Source organism: Pristis pectinata, chromosome 6 (assembly GCF_009764475.1).
Source record: "Pristis pectinata isolate sPriPec2 chromosome 6, sPriPec2.1.pri, whole genome shotgun sequence".
NCBI classification, from domain to species: Eukaryota; Metazoa; Chordata; class Chondrichthyes; order Rhinopristiformes; family Pristidae; genus Pristis; species Pristis pectinata.
The window spans coordinates 48495271-48514127 of record NC_067410.1 but is presented as its reverse complement, the minus strand read 5'-3'; the positions used below and the strand labels follow the sequence as shown (position 1 = coordinate 48514127).

Sequence of the window (18857 nt, the reverse complement as noted above, 5' to 3'; positions counted from 1 at the left end):
GTACTAAAGGATACAGTGAAAGATGGGAAGCTAAATTCAAACGTAATCTTATTGATTGAGAGAGGAGACTCCCTTAGCCTGTAGCCTATTGTTGCCCTCCAACTTCTTCTGTTCTGGTGTACAAAGACAGGAAGGACCAAAACTAAAGAGATATTTAGTCAGTTTGTAGTTAATCAGTTAATTAGTTTGTACAGTAGTGATAGCAGAATGGATAAGGTGTGAATTATGGTACACCGATAAGTTTATGTAAGACAGAACATGACAGGCCAATCAGGAGAGGATTAGAATATGCGTAATAATGCAGGAGATGCCAGTGGAGAGAATGCCATGGTAATGTCCTGTCTCTTTGGCCAGCCGAGTTAGAACAACTGAGTTCTGGTGACATTACTGAAGGAACTACTACAACCATGTTCATTTATATAACATAGAAAACCTACAGCACAATTCAGGCCCTTCAGCCCACAAAGCTGTGCCGAACATGTCCCTACCTTAGAAATTACTAGGCTTACCCATAGCCCTCTATTTTTCTCAGCTCCATGTACCTATCCAAAAGTCTCTTAAAAGACCCTATCGTATCCGCCTCCACCACTGTTGCCGGCAGCCCATTCCACGCACTCACCACTCTCTGAATAAAAAACTTACCCCTGACATCTCCTCTATACCTACTCCCCAGCACCTGAAACCTATGTCCTCTTGTGGCAACCATTTCAGCCCTGGGGAAATGTCTCTGACTATCTACCTGATCAATGCCTCTCATCATCTTATATACCTCTATCAGGGCCCCTCATCCTCCATCGCTCCAAGGAGAAAAGGCCTAGATCCCTCAACCTGCTTTCATAAGGCATGCTCCGCAATCCAGGCAGCATCCTTGTAAATCTCCTCTGCACCCTTTCTATGGCTTCCACATCCTTCCTGTAGTGAGGCGACCAGAACTGAGGCACAGTACTCCAAGTAGGGTCTGACCAGGGTCCTATATAGCTGCAGCATTACCTCTCGGCTCCTAAATTCAATTCCCCTATTGATGAGGGACGATGCACCATATGCCTTCTTAACCACAGAGTCAACCTGTGCAGCTGCTTTGAGTGTCCTATGGACTTGGACCCCAAGATCCCTCTGGTCCTCCACACTGCCAAGAGTCCTACCATTAATACTATACTCTGCCATCATATTTGACCTACAAAATGAACCACTTCACACTTATCTGGGTTGAATTGCATCTGCCACTTCTCAGCCCAACTTTGCATCCTATCCATGTCCCGCTGTAACCTCTGACAGCCCTTTATACTATCCACTACATATCCAACCTTTGTGTCATCCACAAACCTACTAACCCATCCCTCCACTTCCTCATCCAGGTCGTTTATAAAAATCACAAAGAGTAAGGGTCTCAGGACTGATCCCTGAGGTACACCACTGGTCACCGACCTCCATGCAGAATACGACCCTTCAACAACCACTCTTTGCCTTCTATGGGCCAGCCAGTTCTGGATCCACATTGCAATGTCCCCTTGGATCCCATGCCTCCTTATTTTCTCAATAAACCTTGCATGGCGTACCTTATCAAATGCCTTGCTGAAACCCATATACACTACATCTACTGCTCTCCCTTCATCGATGTGTTTAGTCACATCCTCAAAAAAATTCAATCAGGCTCGTAAGGCAGGACCTGCCCTTGACAAAGCCATGCTGACTATTCCTAATCATATTATACCTCTCCAAAGCACCTTTAATATAGTTAAAGGCCCCAGGATATTTTGCAGGAAAAAGTGTCAGCGAAAATTTGTGACTAAGCCATAGTGGAGATATTGAGGCAGAGGACAAAAGTTTGGTCTTTGAAGGTAGACAGAAAGTCAAAATGGCAGAAAGATTTTTGGAAGTAACTAGAGAGATTAAGAGACCATGTTGGTAATGGTATGGCCAACATTGGTGGACTGAAGAAATGAGGGATCTCCAAACCAAAACTGACATTATATTTAGGGATGTTATGGTTAATATACCATTTCAACCATGCATATAAATTCAGACACCACGGTGTGCCCAGGCTAGCTCCCCTCAGCAAAATGCAGAAGTAACAAAAGATGGAGAGAAGCAGCATTGCAAAGAAAACAAACAACAATGTAAGGAGCAAAAAAGCACCACCAAAAAATACTACCATTTAGAAAAATATTTGAATATATCATTGACATTTAATTGCTTCCATGCTTAAATTGTGTTTTTTGTACTGTGTGTTAACAATAAGCTAAGAAAATACACAAATAAAAAATGCAGTTGATAGGAAATGTTCAGCATCCAACTGGTAGAAACAAGCTTATGTGCTTTTTGTCTTGAGAACCTTACTTGAAATTGCTGTTAATGAAGTCTTCACCCCATTTCATATCCACGGAGCAATTGAGGGAACTGTAGCAGCCATCAAGGATCATTTGAGTGTAGTTAACAAGAGAATCTTGCACAAGGTATCTGAGGGAGTCCTGCAGGTTATACCGGATCATTTCCATCATCATGTGCAGCTTAGACTTGCGATAAACCTCCCAGTTAGACTCGCGTAAGTTAAACCAACCTTTCCGAACATCCCATAGGCTGCTACGTAATACTTTCTTCAATGTGTTGATCCAACTATCACTAAGAAATAGCTGTATCTGAAATCCAATTAGAACAATTAAGTTATAAGGCCTAAAAATTGTATTACATGCAAAATGTGCATTAAAGCAGGAGTTGTGTGAGTGGCTTATCCCAGTGTTGAGCAAGTTCCTCAGGTTGTCTTTTGTTATCCCCCTTAATGCCTAAAGTTTCATGCACAACAGAACAGGCAATACATGAAAAAACTTGCATAGGACTCTAATTAACAGTTCTGCAACTTTAAGCAGGTATTTAAAGGGCAAAAACAGACCATTTCAGACAAAAATCTATGTCAACAAATATTTATGCTCTGTACAATCCTCACTTTATTTAACCTTATAATCACATGATTGTCTCTGACATAAAAAGACTTTGACAGACAGTTGAGCAGTCAAAGTTTGTCGGGGTCTCCTCAGGGCAGGACATTAGAATATCCAAACATGTCCAAGCAGTGAATGAAAATCAAAATTGCTGCATATGCTAGAATTCCGTACTAAAAACACTCAGAGGGTCAGCTTTCTCTCTTTCCCACTTCTGAAAAAGGGTCTCAAACCTGGAATGTTATCAGTTTCTCTTTCCACAGATGCTGCCTGACCTGCTGGGTGTTTCCAGCAATTTCTGTTATATGTCCGGGGAGTGCATCAGGTTTAAGATAATTTTGCAGATGTTGAGGTTTTGCACAAAACTAGCATGAACGCTTGCATTGTGCCACTTCAACATATCTTTTAGGGACCTGTAGAAGTACTCACACCAGAAATGTGCACACTATTTAAAGTGTGATCTAATCAAGATTAGATACAGATTTAACTGCTTTTTGTTCCTACACCTACAGAAATCACTAGGACCTTGTTGACCTACAATGATACTTGCGGTAGTTTTCATGTTTGTGCAGTCTTTTTCTCCAGAACCAGTTATCTATTTGAAATTGATTTTCTAATTTCTCGCCCACTCAGCAATTCTATTAACATCCTCTTACATCTAGCCAATGGAACTTCCACATTACTGGAGAACTGCTCAATATTGTTCCTGACCCCAACAGGCACTTTTCTGGGGAATGGTCCCTGGCCCAAAATGTTAAATGGTTTCTCTTTCCACAGATGCTACTTGACTGGCTGAGTTCTTCCAGCACTTTTTTGTTTTTGTTTCAGAATCCAGCATCTGCAATTTTGTTTATTATTTATTACTTTTTTTTTCCATTTCTCTCCACACTTGTGTCCAAAAGATAAAGCCAACATGTAGTATGTTTTGGTCCACAATCATCAATTAAGTAGTTACTAAAAATAACAAAAGGAAATAGTGCCATCAAAACCAATACCTGTGCATGTGCCTGCGACTGAATCTGTTCAAATTCTTCTAATCGAACACTTTTTATGAAAGTTACAAAAAAAAGAGACATGGCTGCCACTTTGTTGCATTCAGCACGAACTTTACACAAGGCAACTATCACTTCTGGCTTCATCAACAAAGTGTTAAAGAAAAATGCCTTTTTCTTTTGATGAAATGAATAATCTGCGAGTTGTACGAGCCCTAGGGATAGAGAAAAATCATTACTATTATTTTTAATACAGAAGGCCACAAACTCAAGGTTTACTGGCGATCCAACTAAATGTCCATAAATGAGTTGTATGAGTAGACAGTGGGTCACCTCTGCAGAGTTTGAAACAAATGTTTAAAATATTAGAAAGAAAATTCATCAACAAGTTAAACTTGCAGGTGCTTAAAAGTTGAAATCGAACAGAGAATCCTCAGCAGGTCAGGCTGCACGTGCAGAGAGAATCAAAAGTAATGTTTCAAGTGGATGATCTTACCTCAAAACTGGAAAAATTAAAGGGTAAAAATGCAGAGTGAAGGGGAAGAGAGGTGAGAATCTAAGGTAAGGTTTGTGCTAGAGTGGAAAGCAGAAGAGATTAAATGACAAAATGGGTGATAGTGCCAGGTGAAATATATGATAAAGGAAATAGTGAAAGCAAAAGGTCAGTCTGGAGAAATATTCAGTGAAAGCTGGAAAAGTGAAATATAAATGCTGTGATTATCTGAAATTGATGGGTCTCATCGTTGAATCTTGAAGGTTGCAATGCCACAGTGGAAAGATGTGGTATTATTCCTTAAGGTTGAGCTTTGTTGGAACAGTGTAGGAAACTGAAGGTGGAGACATCTGAGTGGAAGTGGGATGGAGAACTAAAGTGACAGGCAACAGGAAGCTTGAGTTCATGTGTGGAGGTGCTCTGCAATATGGTCACCCAATCTTCATTTTTTTTGTTCAACATAGAGAAAACTACATTATGAGCAGAGAGTGAAATACACTAAATTGGAAGGAACATACAGTAAGTAAATTACTGCTTCACCTGAAAATGTATTTGTGATCCTGGATAGTGGGAAAAGTGGAGACAAAGGAGAAGGTGGCCATCTCCTGTGGTTGTAAGGGAAGGGTCAGAGGGAATGGGTATGAAAACTAGAAGATTGAAGAGTGTCACCCATTTTGACAGTTTGGGACAGGAAGAAGCTTGACCACTGGGATGAGCTGAACCTGAACCATGAAGGGCTATGTCCTAGTGGAATGGATAAATGGGAACTGATAAGAAAGCTGGAGGGATCTACAAGAAAGCAAACAGCTTAAATATAAATAAAACAGAAAAAGTGAATATAGGGAAGAACAAAATAAGGAAGAATACTCAGAGCAAGGGAGCAAAAAGTGTTATTGAAAAGAAGTCTAAAATGATGACTAATTATTAAGTGATGGAAATCCTATTAAAATTGAGTTAACCTAACTGTAGTACAATATACACAGTGTTTGTAATGAAATAACAAAGTAAAAGGCAATCAAGTATTTGCAGGAACCATGCATGGCTAGGTTAATAGGACATTGTTACAAAAAAAATCAGAATTGTAATTAAACACAGCAGAGTATTTGAATAGTGGGGCAGGCTTGAGGGGCCAAGTAACCTACTCCTGCTCCTACTTTCTTACGCCCTTATACTTTTCTATTTAAAAAAAGACAGAGAGAGCAAATGGAGAGATGCAGTAGCAATACATTTAGGATAACAAAATGGAAATAGGTAAAAGGGAAGAAATTATAAGGGAAATAAATTTGAATCCATATAGATAGAATATAAAGGATCAATCACACTAACAGGTGTAGGCTACAGACCATCTCCTATTGGAAGAAAAAGTGAGGAAGGAATATGAAGAAAATTATGAAAATGAGTAAAATATAGCATAAGATTATAAATGGGAAGTTTCAGCTACCCTGATATGAATTGGACAGAAGATGTAGGAAAAAGAATTAAAGAATGGAGTTCCTACAATGTTTACATGGATCCTTTCTAATCCAGTATGTATAAAGCCCAACAATGCTTTGTTATTAATCCAATAATGAGGAATGAACCAAAGCAGATAAGTAAGGTGTGGAGGGAGGGGGGCATTCTGATAATAGTAATCAAAATGTAGTAGACTTTAAGATGATAATAGCAAAGGTCATGTACGATAAAAGGTCAGCTTAACAGGATGGAGAAAATGTGATTTTCAGGCCTTACAAAAACAATGCTTTCAGAGTGCAGGAAAAATATATTCCACTAAAAGAAATGAACAAACTAAACTCATTAGACTTCGTGGATAAATAAAGACACAAGGAAACAACTGAAGGAAAAAAAATCACACATTAAGTACATTGACAGCCACATTGTAAATGCACTGTAGACAGTGCATCAAAGGTTTACCAGAATGATGCAAGAAAGGCAGAGGTGTACATATCAGGAAGGAATGAATTCCCAGAAAGGCAGAGATATACATATCAGGAAGGAATGAACAGACTGGATCTTTTGTCTCCTGAGAAAAGGTGGCTGAGGTGTGACCAAACAGAGGTCTTTAAAATTATGAAGGATTTTGATAGAGTAAGACAGAGAGTAGGTGAAAATTTTGAAAAACTGCTGATCTGAAATAAAAACAAAAAATGCTGGTAACACTAACCAGGTCAGGTAGCACCTGTGGGTCCTGTTACCGTGCTGTATAAATAAAGTTTTAACATTTCAGGCTGATGACCCTTCATCAGAACTAATCTGTTTCTCCTTCTATAGATATTGCCTGTCTTGCTGAGTGTTTCAAGGACTTTCTGTTTTTATTACGGAAAAGATGTTTCCACTTGAGGGGAAGTGTGTAACTAAAGGCCATCAATATCAGATAATCACCAATAAAACCAAAATGAAATACAAAAGAAATCTAATTATCCAATAAAAAAGTGAAACTCACTACCATACGGAGTTGTTGAGGCAAATAGTAAAGATGCATTTAAGGGTGGATGGATAAGCTTGAGGGAGAAGGGAATATAAGGTTACACTAGTTTAGAAGAGGAAAGACAGAAGGAAACTCAAGTGAAGCATAAATGCTGACATGGAGTTGTTCTAAGTAGCTTGTTTCTTTATTGCATATCCTATTAAGCCCATGAAATAGAGATCACAGGTCCACCAGAAGTTTTGGTGAATTGTTGCAGTTCGTTTTGTAGATGGAACATACCATAGGCACTGGTGGTCAACAACTAGTTGCCAGTCAAATAGTCTGCTTTGTCCTAGTTCTGTCAAGCTCCTTAATTGAAACTGCATCTGACAAGTGGACAGCATTCCATCACTTTCTTATTTGTCCAGTGAAGATAGTGGAAAGGCTTACGGGGGTCAGGAGGTGAGCCATGCACCGCAGACTCCCCAGCCCCTGACATGCTCATTTAACTGCAATATTTGTATGGGTGGTCCAGTTAAGTTCCTGGTCAATGGTGACTCTCCTGGTATATTGCTGGAGGTGACTAGGTTTTCTGACCCTAACACACTGTTTGAAAAAAACCAAAAATGCTGGAAGTACTCAACCAGCCAAGCCGCATCTGTGGAAAGAGAAAGCACTCATCTCAGTTCTGAGGAAGGGTTGCTGACCCAAAATGTTGACTGGTTTCTCTTTCTTCAGATGCTCCTTGACTGGCTGAGTTCTTCCAGCATTTCTGTTTATGTTTCAGATTCCAGCATCTGCAGTTTGATTTGTTTTCCACAGTGTCTGAAAATCTTGGTGCCTGTTTCCTCCCATGTTGTGTGAAACTTCAAGGTTCCTCAGGTTAGATTCACTTTCTGCAAGTCTGATAGCTCTTTTTTCCGGCATCAATACAGCAACTTTTAAGAAGATATCTTTAAACAGTTCAGGTTAGCTTTAACTGGAGCTAGCAACTCACAATATTGGACTCTACTGGAGCTCCAATCTATCAACAAAGCTGTTGTACTGGCTGAACATTGAAATAATTGAAATGAACAGGCAGTAAGGTGGAATACTACCTGTGCTGTAGTCAAGTAGTGCAGGTTGATCATTTGTTGTAATCCCTGAACCTGTTTTTAAATCTCCAAAGAGCTGAAATGTCTTCAACTGCCAGGCACCAGCCAAATTTTAACTGTTTCTCTCTCCACACATCTACCTGACCTGCTGAAAATAACTTGAAAGTGAATAAAATGAGAAACATACAGTGTTAATCAGTGATGAAAAAAGCTTTACCTTTGCTTGGCACTTTAATTTCCTTTTTATCTGGGAGAGTGACGTAAGAAAAATGTTTGGGGTCAGACAACACAATGTTGTCAAAAGTAATTTTATTCATGGTGCGATTATAATCCAGATGAACTTCCTGTTCTATTTTTTTAAAATAGTTTGGCAACCTATAAAAATAGAAAATTAACAACTAAAATATATCACAGAAACTTTTATTTCAAGTTCTAAATTATTTTACTCATTACATTAGGGTACAATTACATAGTGGTCATAATCACTGGACTAGTAGTCCAATAGTAAAAGACAATGTCAGATGTTTGGAGAAAATTAGTGTTTAGGTAATCATTTATCTTAAATAATATCTTAAAAGTCTAATCAGGTTGAAACTTCCTCCACAGGGAATCAGATGGCTGAGAGATGACTTGTAGATTTATTAAAGTAAGGATGTGGTTGATAAGATGCAAGTTCAAAAATGTCTCTGTTGGAAGACAACTAAACAATAAGGGTCATAAATATAAGATGGTTATTAATAAATCTAATGAGGAATTAGCAGCAACATTTAAACAGTGTATGCTTATTACATGGAGTAACTTGGGCAAAAAATAGCTGCATTTTCAGGGGAAGCTAGATAATTGAATAATGAAAAATAATGGAAGGGAAAATAAGATCTGATGGGGGTAACTTGTAGCATAAACAGTGGCATTCTTGGCATTCACCAGTAGGGATTAAAGGTCTGTTTCTGTCTCCAAGTTCAATCTAATTCTGTTTTAATGTTTGAGGTATTTTGTAACATGCTTTGGTTTCTAAATAGTGACTCCACTTCAAAAGTTTATTATTCAGCATGAAACAATTTGAGATGACTTTAGAAGTTAATATAAAAGCAAGAATTTTCTTAGATTATATTAGAGTTGAAAACTGATGTGATGAAAGTTTCCTTTTCATTTTAACTACGTAGATTGAATTTGGGGAATCTTAATGGAGTTCATACAGGTCAGGCCACAAAATACATACGCAGATTTGTCTCGGAAGCCAGGAGTGCTGAAAGCCCATTTCTTCATGTTTTTAAGACTGTTTTTGTCTAGAAACCGAAGCCCATCAACCGGCATGCAGTCAATGTACAGATTGTAGAGCAGCATCGCTTCTGTCTTCTGGCGTAGGAAATGGGCTTGTGCTACTCGCTTTGAAAAGACAACAGGATCTTCTGCACTAAACATCAGCTGGACCCGTGGTATCCAAAACTGATTGGGCAACTCCAATCTCTCACCTGTAAGGAAAAGAATAATATGCTCAATATTGAAGGAAGAAAAATAATCTTCATAAGATTTTATTCAACTCCTCCATCAATTGTTGAGAATGCATAAAAGATTCTTTGAACAGATGACAGCTGTGACTCTATGGAAGCACCCTTAACTCAGTGAGACGGTAGTAGTTCCATTTATACTACAGAGATTTGAACACAGATTCCAGACTAATGTTTCAGTGCAGTTCTGAATGACTTATTTGCTGTCATTTCTTTCAAATGAGACACCAACCTGAGGCCCTGTCTGTCCTTCCAGGTGAATAGAGAAGATCTCATGGCACTAAGAAAAGCAGGAAATGTGCCCAGTGTCCTGACTAATATTTATCCCTCAACCAATATTTGAACAAAACAGATTATCTGGTCATTTATTTCACTGTTGTTTCTGGGATCTTGTTGTGCATGAACTAGCTACTGTGTTTCTAACATTATAATAGTAACTACATTTAGCTCATATCAAAATATATGAACTGACAGCAGAGATGAGAGGTCACAAATAGTGGGACCAGTTCTAAAACACTACTCCTTCTTGCTTTTCCCTTTGAACCAGGGTTCAAATCAAAATAAATCTGGCTATATATTTATCTCTCTCTCTCTTAAATATTGCTTCTGCTGGCCAGGTCATGTGGTAAACACTGATGTGACTGACTCCTTCAAGTGATAGCTGGATCAAAAACTGAATAGGCCAGAAATCACCTTATATATGAAGTATTTATTGGTTGAAATAAATCAAACCAGTAAAGTTTCTTGGACGTAGTTTGATTATCTGGAGTTACCACAGAGGAATTTTCCAGATTTTCTTTCCTGCTAATCAGTTGGAGTTTTAATCTGATATTTTTCTCTTTACAGGAAATTACATGGTGTTCATGTTACTGGACTAACAGACTGGAGAAAAGAGTTCAAATCTCACCACAGCATCTGGAGAATTTAAATTCAGTTAAATAAAGAAATCTGAAATTTAAAAAAAACTAATATCAGTAACGGTGACCATGAAATTGCCAGATCGTCATAAAAAACACGATAATTAGGGACAGAAATCTGCTATCCATACCTGCTCTGACCAAAGGTGACTCCAGAGCCACAGTAATGTGGCTGACAGTTAACTGCACTCTAAAATGACTAAGCAAGCCATTCAGTTTAAGGGCAATTAGGAATGCACATGACAGCACATCCCATGAACGAATGAATGAATACAAGACCTTTGGGTGGTGTGGAAAGTCAATATGTGATGCACAATGACATTGCTGTTATGTGGAACAGCCTGGATCTTATCTTATGCTGTCACTTTTTCATGACCTGCTAATTTGATTTCTGATAATTGCTTTACCTAGACTCTGACTGAAGCTTTACTGAAAAATCAGAATGGTGCCGGCCTTGTACAGGTCAATAACAGCTGAACGATGTTGCAGATATTCATAGAGGCATACTCGATTTGTGATACAAGGGAGATCACTTAAAGAGAAGATACTTGAATTTTACTTATTTTTGTCACATTTTAACACCAGGAAATTAGTGAGAGAATATGAGGGCCACATAAAGATGATCTTATTTCCTCATAGGAGGTGTTTGAATAAAGATATTTATCAGGAGTGAAAAAGTAAATATTATCATTATAAATATTAGTATGTAATTAATGCTTCGCACAAGCTGAAATAAAAACAAAAAGCAGTGAAGATAATCAGGAGATCAAGCTGCATCGGTGGAGAGAGAAATAGAGTTAATATTTCAGGTTGATGACCTTTTATCAGGGCTAAAGAGTGTAAAAGTGTGTGTTTAAGTTGCAGAGTGTGAGGAAAGAACAAAGTGAATGTATGTGAGAATCCAGCTGACAAATGATGTTCTTGCCATCTAAGAGAGGATGGTGAATGCTTGGTAATCATTGTTGATCTGTCTACAGGAGATGTAAATAGAGGGAGATGAATAAGAGCAGAAGAAAAAAATACTCCATATGTCCCATGTTTATTGTGAATATCAGTTTTGTTTATAGAGACTGAATTTGTATCCTCATTCAAATCTTAATAATCAGAACAAGAACAATACTGGAACAAAAAAATAATTATAAATTACTCTTGGTGCTACCTGCAGAAGAACAGATTATACTCATTTGGTCTCTGTGCTCTTAACTTAGTGGAGGAATGAATTAATTTAAAGTAAACAGATGAAAAAAAACATACAGTAGTAGACAGGGGAATGCTATTATTACCTCTCATTCATCTTTTGGGAATGCAGAACACATAATGCAAATTTTCTAGGAACATTGACAATTTATATTCCTGTTTTGCTTTCAGTTGTACAATTTTATGTAATTCCCTCCAAAAATTTTTCCAATCTGATTCATGTTTCCCTAATGACCACCCCCAATTTATGCTTATTTGAAATCCTACTCTCAAACCAAGAAAATTGCAGAAGTTATGCTTCCAATTTAGAAAACTGCATTGTAGTTCTGGCATTGTATCCATTGTAGATGGATACATTGGTTTTTTAATGGGGATAAAAACAGAAATATGTTAAAAATTTCACAGGTCAGGCAGCGCCTGCGGAAAGTCTTGGACTGAAAGGATTAACTGTTTCTCTTTCCAAAGACGCTGCTTGATTTTACTGAGTTTTTCCAACATTTTTTGTTTTTATTTCAGATTTCCAGCATCTGCAGTTTCTTTGATATTGGGTTTTTAATGGGGAGTTCAGTAGATGTTCAATGGAATTATTACCAGAGCCAAAAAGATTAATTAGGACAGGCCACATAGGCTAGTTTTGTATTCCCTAGAGATTAAGAGGCAAGTTAATTGATATTTGAAGATAGGGCATTTGATTGTGTAGATAGAAAGGACTGATTTCCATTCATAGGGGAGTAGAACCTATAATTATAGGTATGCATCAAGGTTGGGCAGCACAATAGTCAGCAGCCAGTTGCCTCACAGCTTCAGCACCTGGGTTCAATCCTGACCACCAGTGCTGTCTGTATAGAGCTTACACATTCTCCTTGCGATCGCATGGGTTTCCCCAGGTGGTCTGGTTTCCTCCTAGATCCTAAAGTTGTGCTGGCTATTGTAAAATATCCTTACTGTAAGTAGGTCCCAGGAGAAATCAGGGGGAGTTGATGGCATGTAAGAGAGAATAATCACAAGAAATAAGTGGGAGAATGGATCAGTCTGACAGCAGGCATACATTTTAGTGGGCTGAATGGAAAAATATCAGGAGGTATTCTTCACATGAAGGGTACTAGAAATCAGGAACTCTCTTTCCAAGAACAAAACTGCAGCAAGTTTAACTAAAAAAATCAAAGCTGAGATCGATGGACTTTTGTCAAGTAATAGTAACAATATATACAGAATCAAGGTGGGTAAATCAGTCCTGCTCTGCTCTTTTGGCTGGAACAAGCTTAAAGTGATGAACGTTGAGCTCTTGTCCCTAAGAACATCACAGCTTTGAGAACTTATTGCTAAAACATGCACTACCGAAACTTGCGAGTTTTGTACTCGCAAAGTGATTCAGCAATCGATAAAGGACAATTATTGTACTTGGCTGATAATTCTTTGTTTGCACCAAATGAAAAGATGAGAAAATGTAATTTCTAATCCTTAATTTTGGTGCAATGGAGCATCAATCAAGATTTAGATTTCTATATTTTCATCTGATCTTCCATTGTTGAAAAAAGAACTCCAATTTTATAAAATTAGAATTTGACCCAAATTTCTCCTAAAATTATGGACATTTTAGGACAGATCCTTCATTATGTATTCTTTCAAGATAGTTTTGTGTTTTTTATACAAAGTAGATTTCAACTATTACTGTATTTCATTTTATATGCAGCAATTTTTTATATTAAGACAACAAAATCAGCAGACTTGGAAGCACCTACCAGTTTCAGTAATGCCACCATTCAATACCATTCTGTTTTTTTCATCTCGAATTAAACCATAAACTATTTGCTTTCTGCACCAAGATATAATTTCTTTTCCTTGTCGTAGTCCAAAACTCCAACAAAAACCACTTGTAGCCAAGTGAATCACTTTTGAGATCATCTGAAGATTAAGGAAAATAACTTTAATAACTGAATGCTAATACTGGTTATCCAAACAAGATTGAAAACTACTTCTTCTGCATTTTAATTTCATTTATCAAGATAAAGACACAATATTGCCAATATCAGGAACTTTTTATCAGATCTTATTTGTTGTTATTGAGTAAAACGAGCACTAAACAGAAATTAAATAACCTAAACATGAACATTCAAATGTTTGTAAAAATTGAAGCAGATATTTTTGGTCTTCATCACGACCCATTCCCTGCACACCAATTCCATCTTACCTCCTTGATCATTTTTCTGAAGCTGAATCAGTCAATTCACTATCTGTGTCCTATTTTACCCTGATATGATCTTCTAACCAGATATCCTCTTCAACACCTAGACCACCTTCACCCTCCTCCATAATCTCAACTGCTTCTATTGTTGCCTCAGTTTATCAGCCATGCTTTCATAGCCTCCAGACTCAACTATTCCAGGCTCTCTTGGTCTACCTCCCAATCTCCACCTAAGCTCATATAACGTTGTGCTTCCCACATCTTAACTTGCACCAAGACCCACTTATCTGGCTACGTCTTGATTGGCACTTGAATTCTATCCTCATCTGCACTTTAACCATGGCTTCATCCTTCCATATCTTTGTGACCTGTACCAGCCATAAAACTCTATATGCCCGATCTCCTTTTCTCCACCATTGATGGCAGTGCCTTTGGCTTTCCAGGCCTTGTGCACTGGAATTTCCTCTCTACCCCTCTTTATTCTTTTTCTCAATTTTTAGAAAGACAAATAGTAAAAGTGACTGTAAAAATAAATTTATTCTTGTTTGTGTCAAGTCTTTATTAATGGTTATTAATGATACTTAAAAGTACTTCATTCCACTGCAGTGTAAATATAATTTTTAAGTCTTTTAAGTACTATCAGTGCAGCACCAAAACAGTAATGGTAATTTTTCTCTGGCGTAACAGTCATTAAAGGTAGCAACACACATATAGCTGGAGGAACTCAGTGGGTCAGGAAGCATCTATGGAGGAAAATGGACAGTCAACATTTCGGGTCAAGACCCTTCATCAGTCTGTTCATCGGTCATCTTTCTGATGAAGAGACTCGACTGAAATGTCGACTTATCCATTTTCCTCCATAGATGCTGCCTGACCTGCTGAGTTCCTCCAGCTTTTTGTGTGTTGCTCCAGATTTCCAGTATCTGTAGTCTCGTGTCTCTGTCAGTCACTGGAAGTGAATTTAACTTCAGCCACTGGAAGGTTTGCCTCGATCCCTATTGACATCAGTTTTACTGGGATGTTTGATGCCACACTTAGTGAAGTCATGCTTGGTCAAGGCTGGAACTCGCAACTTTTAGTCACTAATAAATGAGTGATTTGATAGCAGTGGCTGCTTAAACTCAACTGCGTTCACAAATGAAAATCAATGTTGCGCAGTAAAAGTATCACCTTAGGGAAAGATTTGCCAAGTTAGCTCTCACCTAGGGATGTTGCGCAGTAAAAGTATCACCTTAGGGAAAGATTTGCCAAGTTAGCTCTCACCTAGGGATAATTTGCATTAAGAGGCATGGTAAAATTAAAAAAAAACAAATTGTCTTTAATGGCTTTTGTGCTTATTCAGCAGCTACACAGTTGAAGAATGTACATTAATGACATAACAGTCAACATCAACATGTCAGCAGTTTATGATTGTCCCAAGATTTATCTTTGTAGAGAACTGCTACAGAGGTACTCCCAATTTAGCTTATCTGTGCTCGAAGTCAGTGGCAGAACATCTCACCTCCTGCTCTACCAGGACAAAGCACTAATCATCTAGTATAACATAGCCCCATTCATTTGACAACCCGGACTGAAAAGGTAAATGCAAGTAAATCATTTATGTATTTTATCTTTATTTTATCAGTTTATTAATGTTTATTAATTAATTTGGAGAAAGTTACTTTAAGATCATTTAAGAACAGTTGAAAATAATTTAATTCTCTCATCAGCAGAGATATTTTAAAACAGTTTGAAGTCCTTAGGCAGTAGTGATTGATTTTGTTTTGGCTCAGCAAATGCTTTTCGTTGTTGCTAGCAATAGAATTGAGAGTTCTTAGCAATAACAAGATAGCATTTAAAATTATATATACAAAAGCAAAATACTGATGCTGGAAATCTGTAATAAAAAGATTCAATGCAAAAGACACTCAACATAATATTCTGATATACTGTACCATGTCCCAACTTGTCATCTTTGGGTAGAAGTGCGTACCCTGGGATGGGTTTCCTATCATTAGATCCTTCCTCATAGCCAAGTTCTAACCATTCATCTGGTGTCCGACTTTCAAATTCTTCATCATCAAATACCTATAGCACATTAAGTGTAAATCACAGTCATCAATGTTGGTTAAATGGCAGACAGCGGTATTTGTTTGGGTACTTTAACTTGTTGAACTCTGAAAGTATATGATTGAAGGCAAGGATTTCATCTGACTAACTTCAGTTTGCAAGGAAGTTCCCAACCAGTAAATGGATAGTAGCAATCCTAACAGATTTATGAATCAATTTTCCTGCATGCTACTACCTTTTCTCCCCCAACTCTCTCCCATGACTGGAGCTTAGCACCTAAAGTGCAAGGGCTCATCTGGCCAATACTACTGAATCAAGTCTATTCAAGTCCTTGGTCCATTAATGTTAATATTTGCTACACTAGGAGGAAATTGAACCTTAGCCAAACATTTAGTTACTGCCCACCAGTTTTTCTGCTGTTACTGAACTAGGGGGCCAAAGTACAAGAATTCCATCGACCTTGGGAATTTCTATTGTCAGGGTCTTTCCAATATTTTGAGGAAAACCTCAGCACAAGGCAATGTCCCTGACTCTTCTCTCATTATCTACAAGTTATATTGTGACTGACATATTACAGAGGTGCCAACACAATAGTGTACAAGTCTGAAGGAATAGGTCCTGAGAGACCTCAACATTAATATCAAACCCAATGTATTCACTTGACACTGTCAATAGAGCCAAGGAAACTTCCTACTGATTATCCTTATCACCAATCTCTTCTTGTGTTAATTAATAGGTACACTGAGCACTGAGGACTGGAAGAGCATGACTTCAATATCTATCACCACGAGTAGCTAAGTAGCACCATTACTGACCAAAAGGAAAATAATTATATGAACTTATCCTTACCATCTTCTATATTGGAGCTACGTAAGAGTATCGAGATGATATTCTACCATTCTAAAGAGGAAACACTCCATTATATTTTGTAGTAATCCCTTGGTTCTAAATGGTATAGATGCATATTAAATCCAGCTGCTCATAATTTGTAACCTCAGTATCAGGTATGTTCCTCTAACCATTAAGCCAGACACCTAAACCTGGATCAATAAACATTGCCAGGAGCACACCCAAGGCATTTCTGAAGACAAGTTGGCTACATGTGAGGTGACAAAACTTAACTACATGGGTGTTAAACAGAAATAGAGGGTGCCAGGGGTTAACGATCCAAATCTAACTGATCAAATCAAAGCTTTGCAGTCCTGCCACAATCTGTTATGAATGATGGTTGTCAAGTAATCACAATATAAAAGGAGAAAATCCCAAGAATATTTCTTTCCTCAAAGGTGATGTAGTCAGCGACTGAGTGCAAAAGACAACACTGAGGCATTAGGAACTACTTTCAGTCAAATGCCCAGTGGGTGATCCATCGAGGCTCCCCAAGGTCCATACCATCACAGAATGGTATGAACCATCACAGAAATCAGTCTTTGGTCAATTTAATTCACTCTACTTGATATCATGAAATGGCAGAACACAGTGAATACAGCAAATGTTTTGGGTCCAACAACATTTTGATTATAAAGGCGATGACCTAAGCACCAGACTAACTTCACCTCTATACAAATGTAGCCACAATACTGAACCTTCTCAACAAGGTGAGCAGTGTCAACAATATTAGGAAATATTAGGAAAGATTACTCAGATATGTCCTGTCCACAAAAAGAAAATTCAGGTTAAGTACCACCCAACTGTCTGCTCTCAATAAATAAGTAAAAATTTTTTTTTAATTAAATTTTTTAAATTTTATTTACAGCGTGGTAACAGGCCCTTCTGGCCCAACAAGTCCGTGCCGCCCATTTTAAACCCAAATTAACCTACCAGTACGTCTTTGGAATGTGGGAGGAAACCGGAGCACCCAGAGGAAACCCACGCAGACACGGGAGAACATACAAACTCCTTACAGACAGCGACGGGAATCAAACCCCGATCGCTAGCGCTGTAACAGCGTCGCGCTAACCGCTACGCTACCGCAACATAATAAAACATAATAAAAAAACCGCAGGTTCTGGAAATCTGAACAGAAAATGTTGGAAATAATCAGCAGATTGTATGAGGTGCTGTTCTTCAAGCTTGTGTTGGGCCTCATTGTAACAGTACAGGAGGCAACAGACTGATAGGTCAGAGTGGGAGTGAGCTGGAGAATTGAAGTGGCAGACAACGGCAAGATCAAGATCACCCCTGCATACTGAACATAGGAGTTCTGCAAAGCCATCACCCAATCTGCGTTTGGTTTCTCCATTGTGGAGGAGAGCACATTGCGAACACTGAATGAAGTACACTAGGTTGGAAGAAATGGAAGCGAATTGCTGCTTCATCTGGAAACATTGCTTTGATCTCTTGACATTGGGAAGGGAAGGGGTGAAAGGACAAGTATTGCATTGCCTGCAGTTGCAAGGGGTAGTGCTATAAGAAGGGGGTGGTTGGTCAGAACAGAAGAGTGGATCATAGAGTCACAAGGGAATGGACCCTGCAAAATGCTGACAGGTGAAGAGAGGGTAAAATGTATCTTGTGGTGGAATCTCTTTGAAGGTGGTGGAAATTGCAGGGAATGATCTGTTGAATGCAGAGGCTGGTGGGATGGAAGGTGAGGACCAGGGAAACTCTATCTTTGTTCTGTCCCAGAGAGGGTGTGAGAGTAGAGGTACAGGGAATGGATGCGATGTGGTCAAAGGCTTTGTTAACAATGGGAGAGGGGAAGCCACAATCCAGGAAGAAGGAGGGCATTTCAAGACACCTGTACAGAAAATCTCATCATCGAAGCAAATATGACAGAGGAACTGGGAGAATGTAAAAGAGTAGTAACAGGAGGCAGGGTGGGACTAAGTGTAGTCGAGATAGCTTTGGGAGTCAGTAGGCTTGTAATGGATGTTAGTATCTGGCCTATCTCCTAAGATGGAGAGATCCAGAAAAGGGACAGAAGAATTAGAGAGCGACTATGTCAAGGTGAGTGCAGGACACAAATTGGCAGCAAAAGTAATGAAATAGTTGAGTTCTGCATGACTCACTTCTTTTTCCTCTGCAAGTAGAGGACATGCTCAGCCTGACCTGCCGGGCATGTCTTCCTGCTCTGCATTTTGCA

The 18857-nt window shown here is 38.5% G+C and overlaps 1 protein-coding gene across 1 annotated transcript in view; it reads right to left on the bottom strand.

The window, feature by feature from the left end:
- Positions 1 to 18857, bottom strand: part of dnah1 (dynein, axonemal, heavy chain 1) — a gene marked incomplete at its 5' end in the record, with an annotated part of 293077 nt that overhangs the window by 255330 nt on the left and 18890 nt on the right. Inside the window, 8 exon segments of the mRNA XM_052017691.1 lie at positions 2338 to 2636; positions 3932 to 4143; positions 8137 to 8294; positions 9139 to 9384; positions 13280 to 13362; positions 13365 to 13408; positions 13411 to 13446; positions 15661 to 15793. Coding sequence (XP_051873651.1) covers positions 2338 to 2636; positions 3932 to 4143; positions 8137 to 8294; positions 9139 to 9384; positions 13280 to 13362; positions 13365 to 13408; positions 13411 to 13446; positions 15661 to 15793 — 1211 coding nt within the window.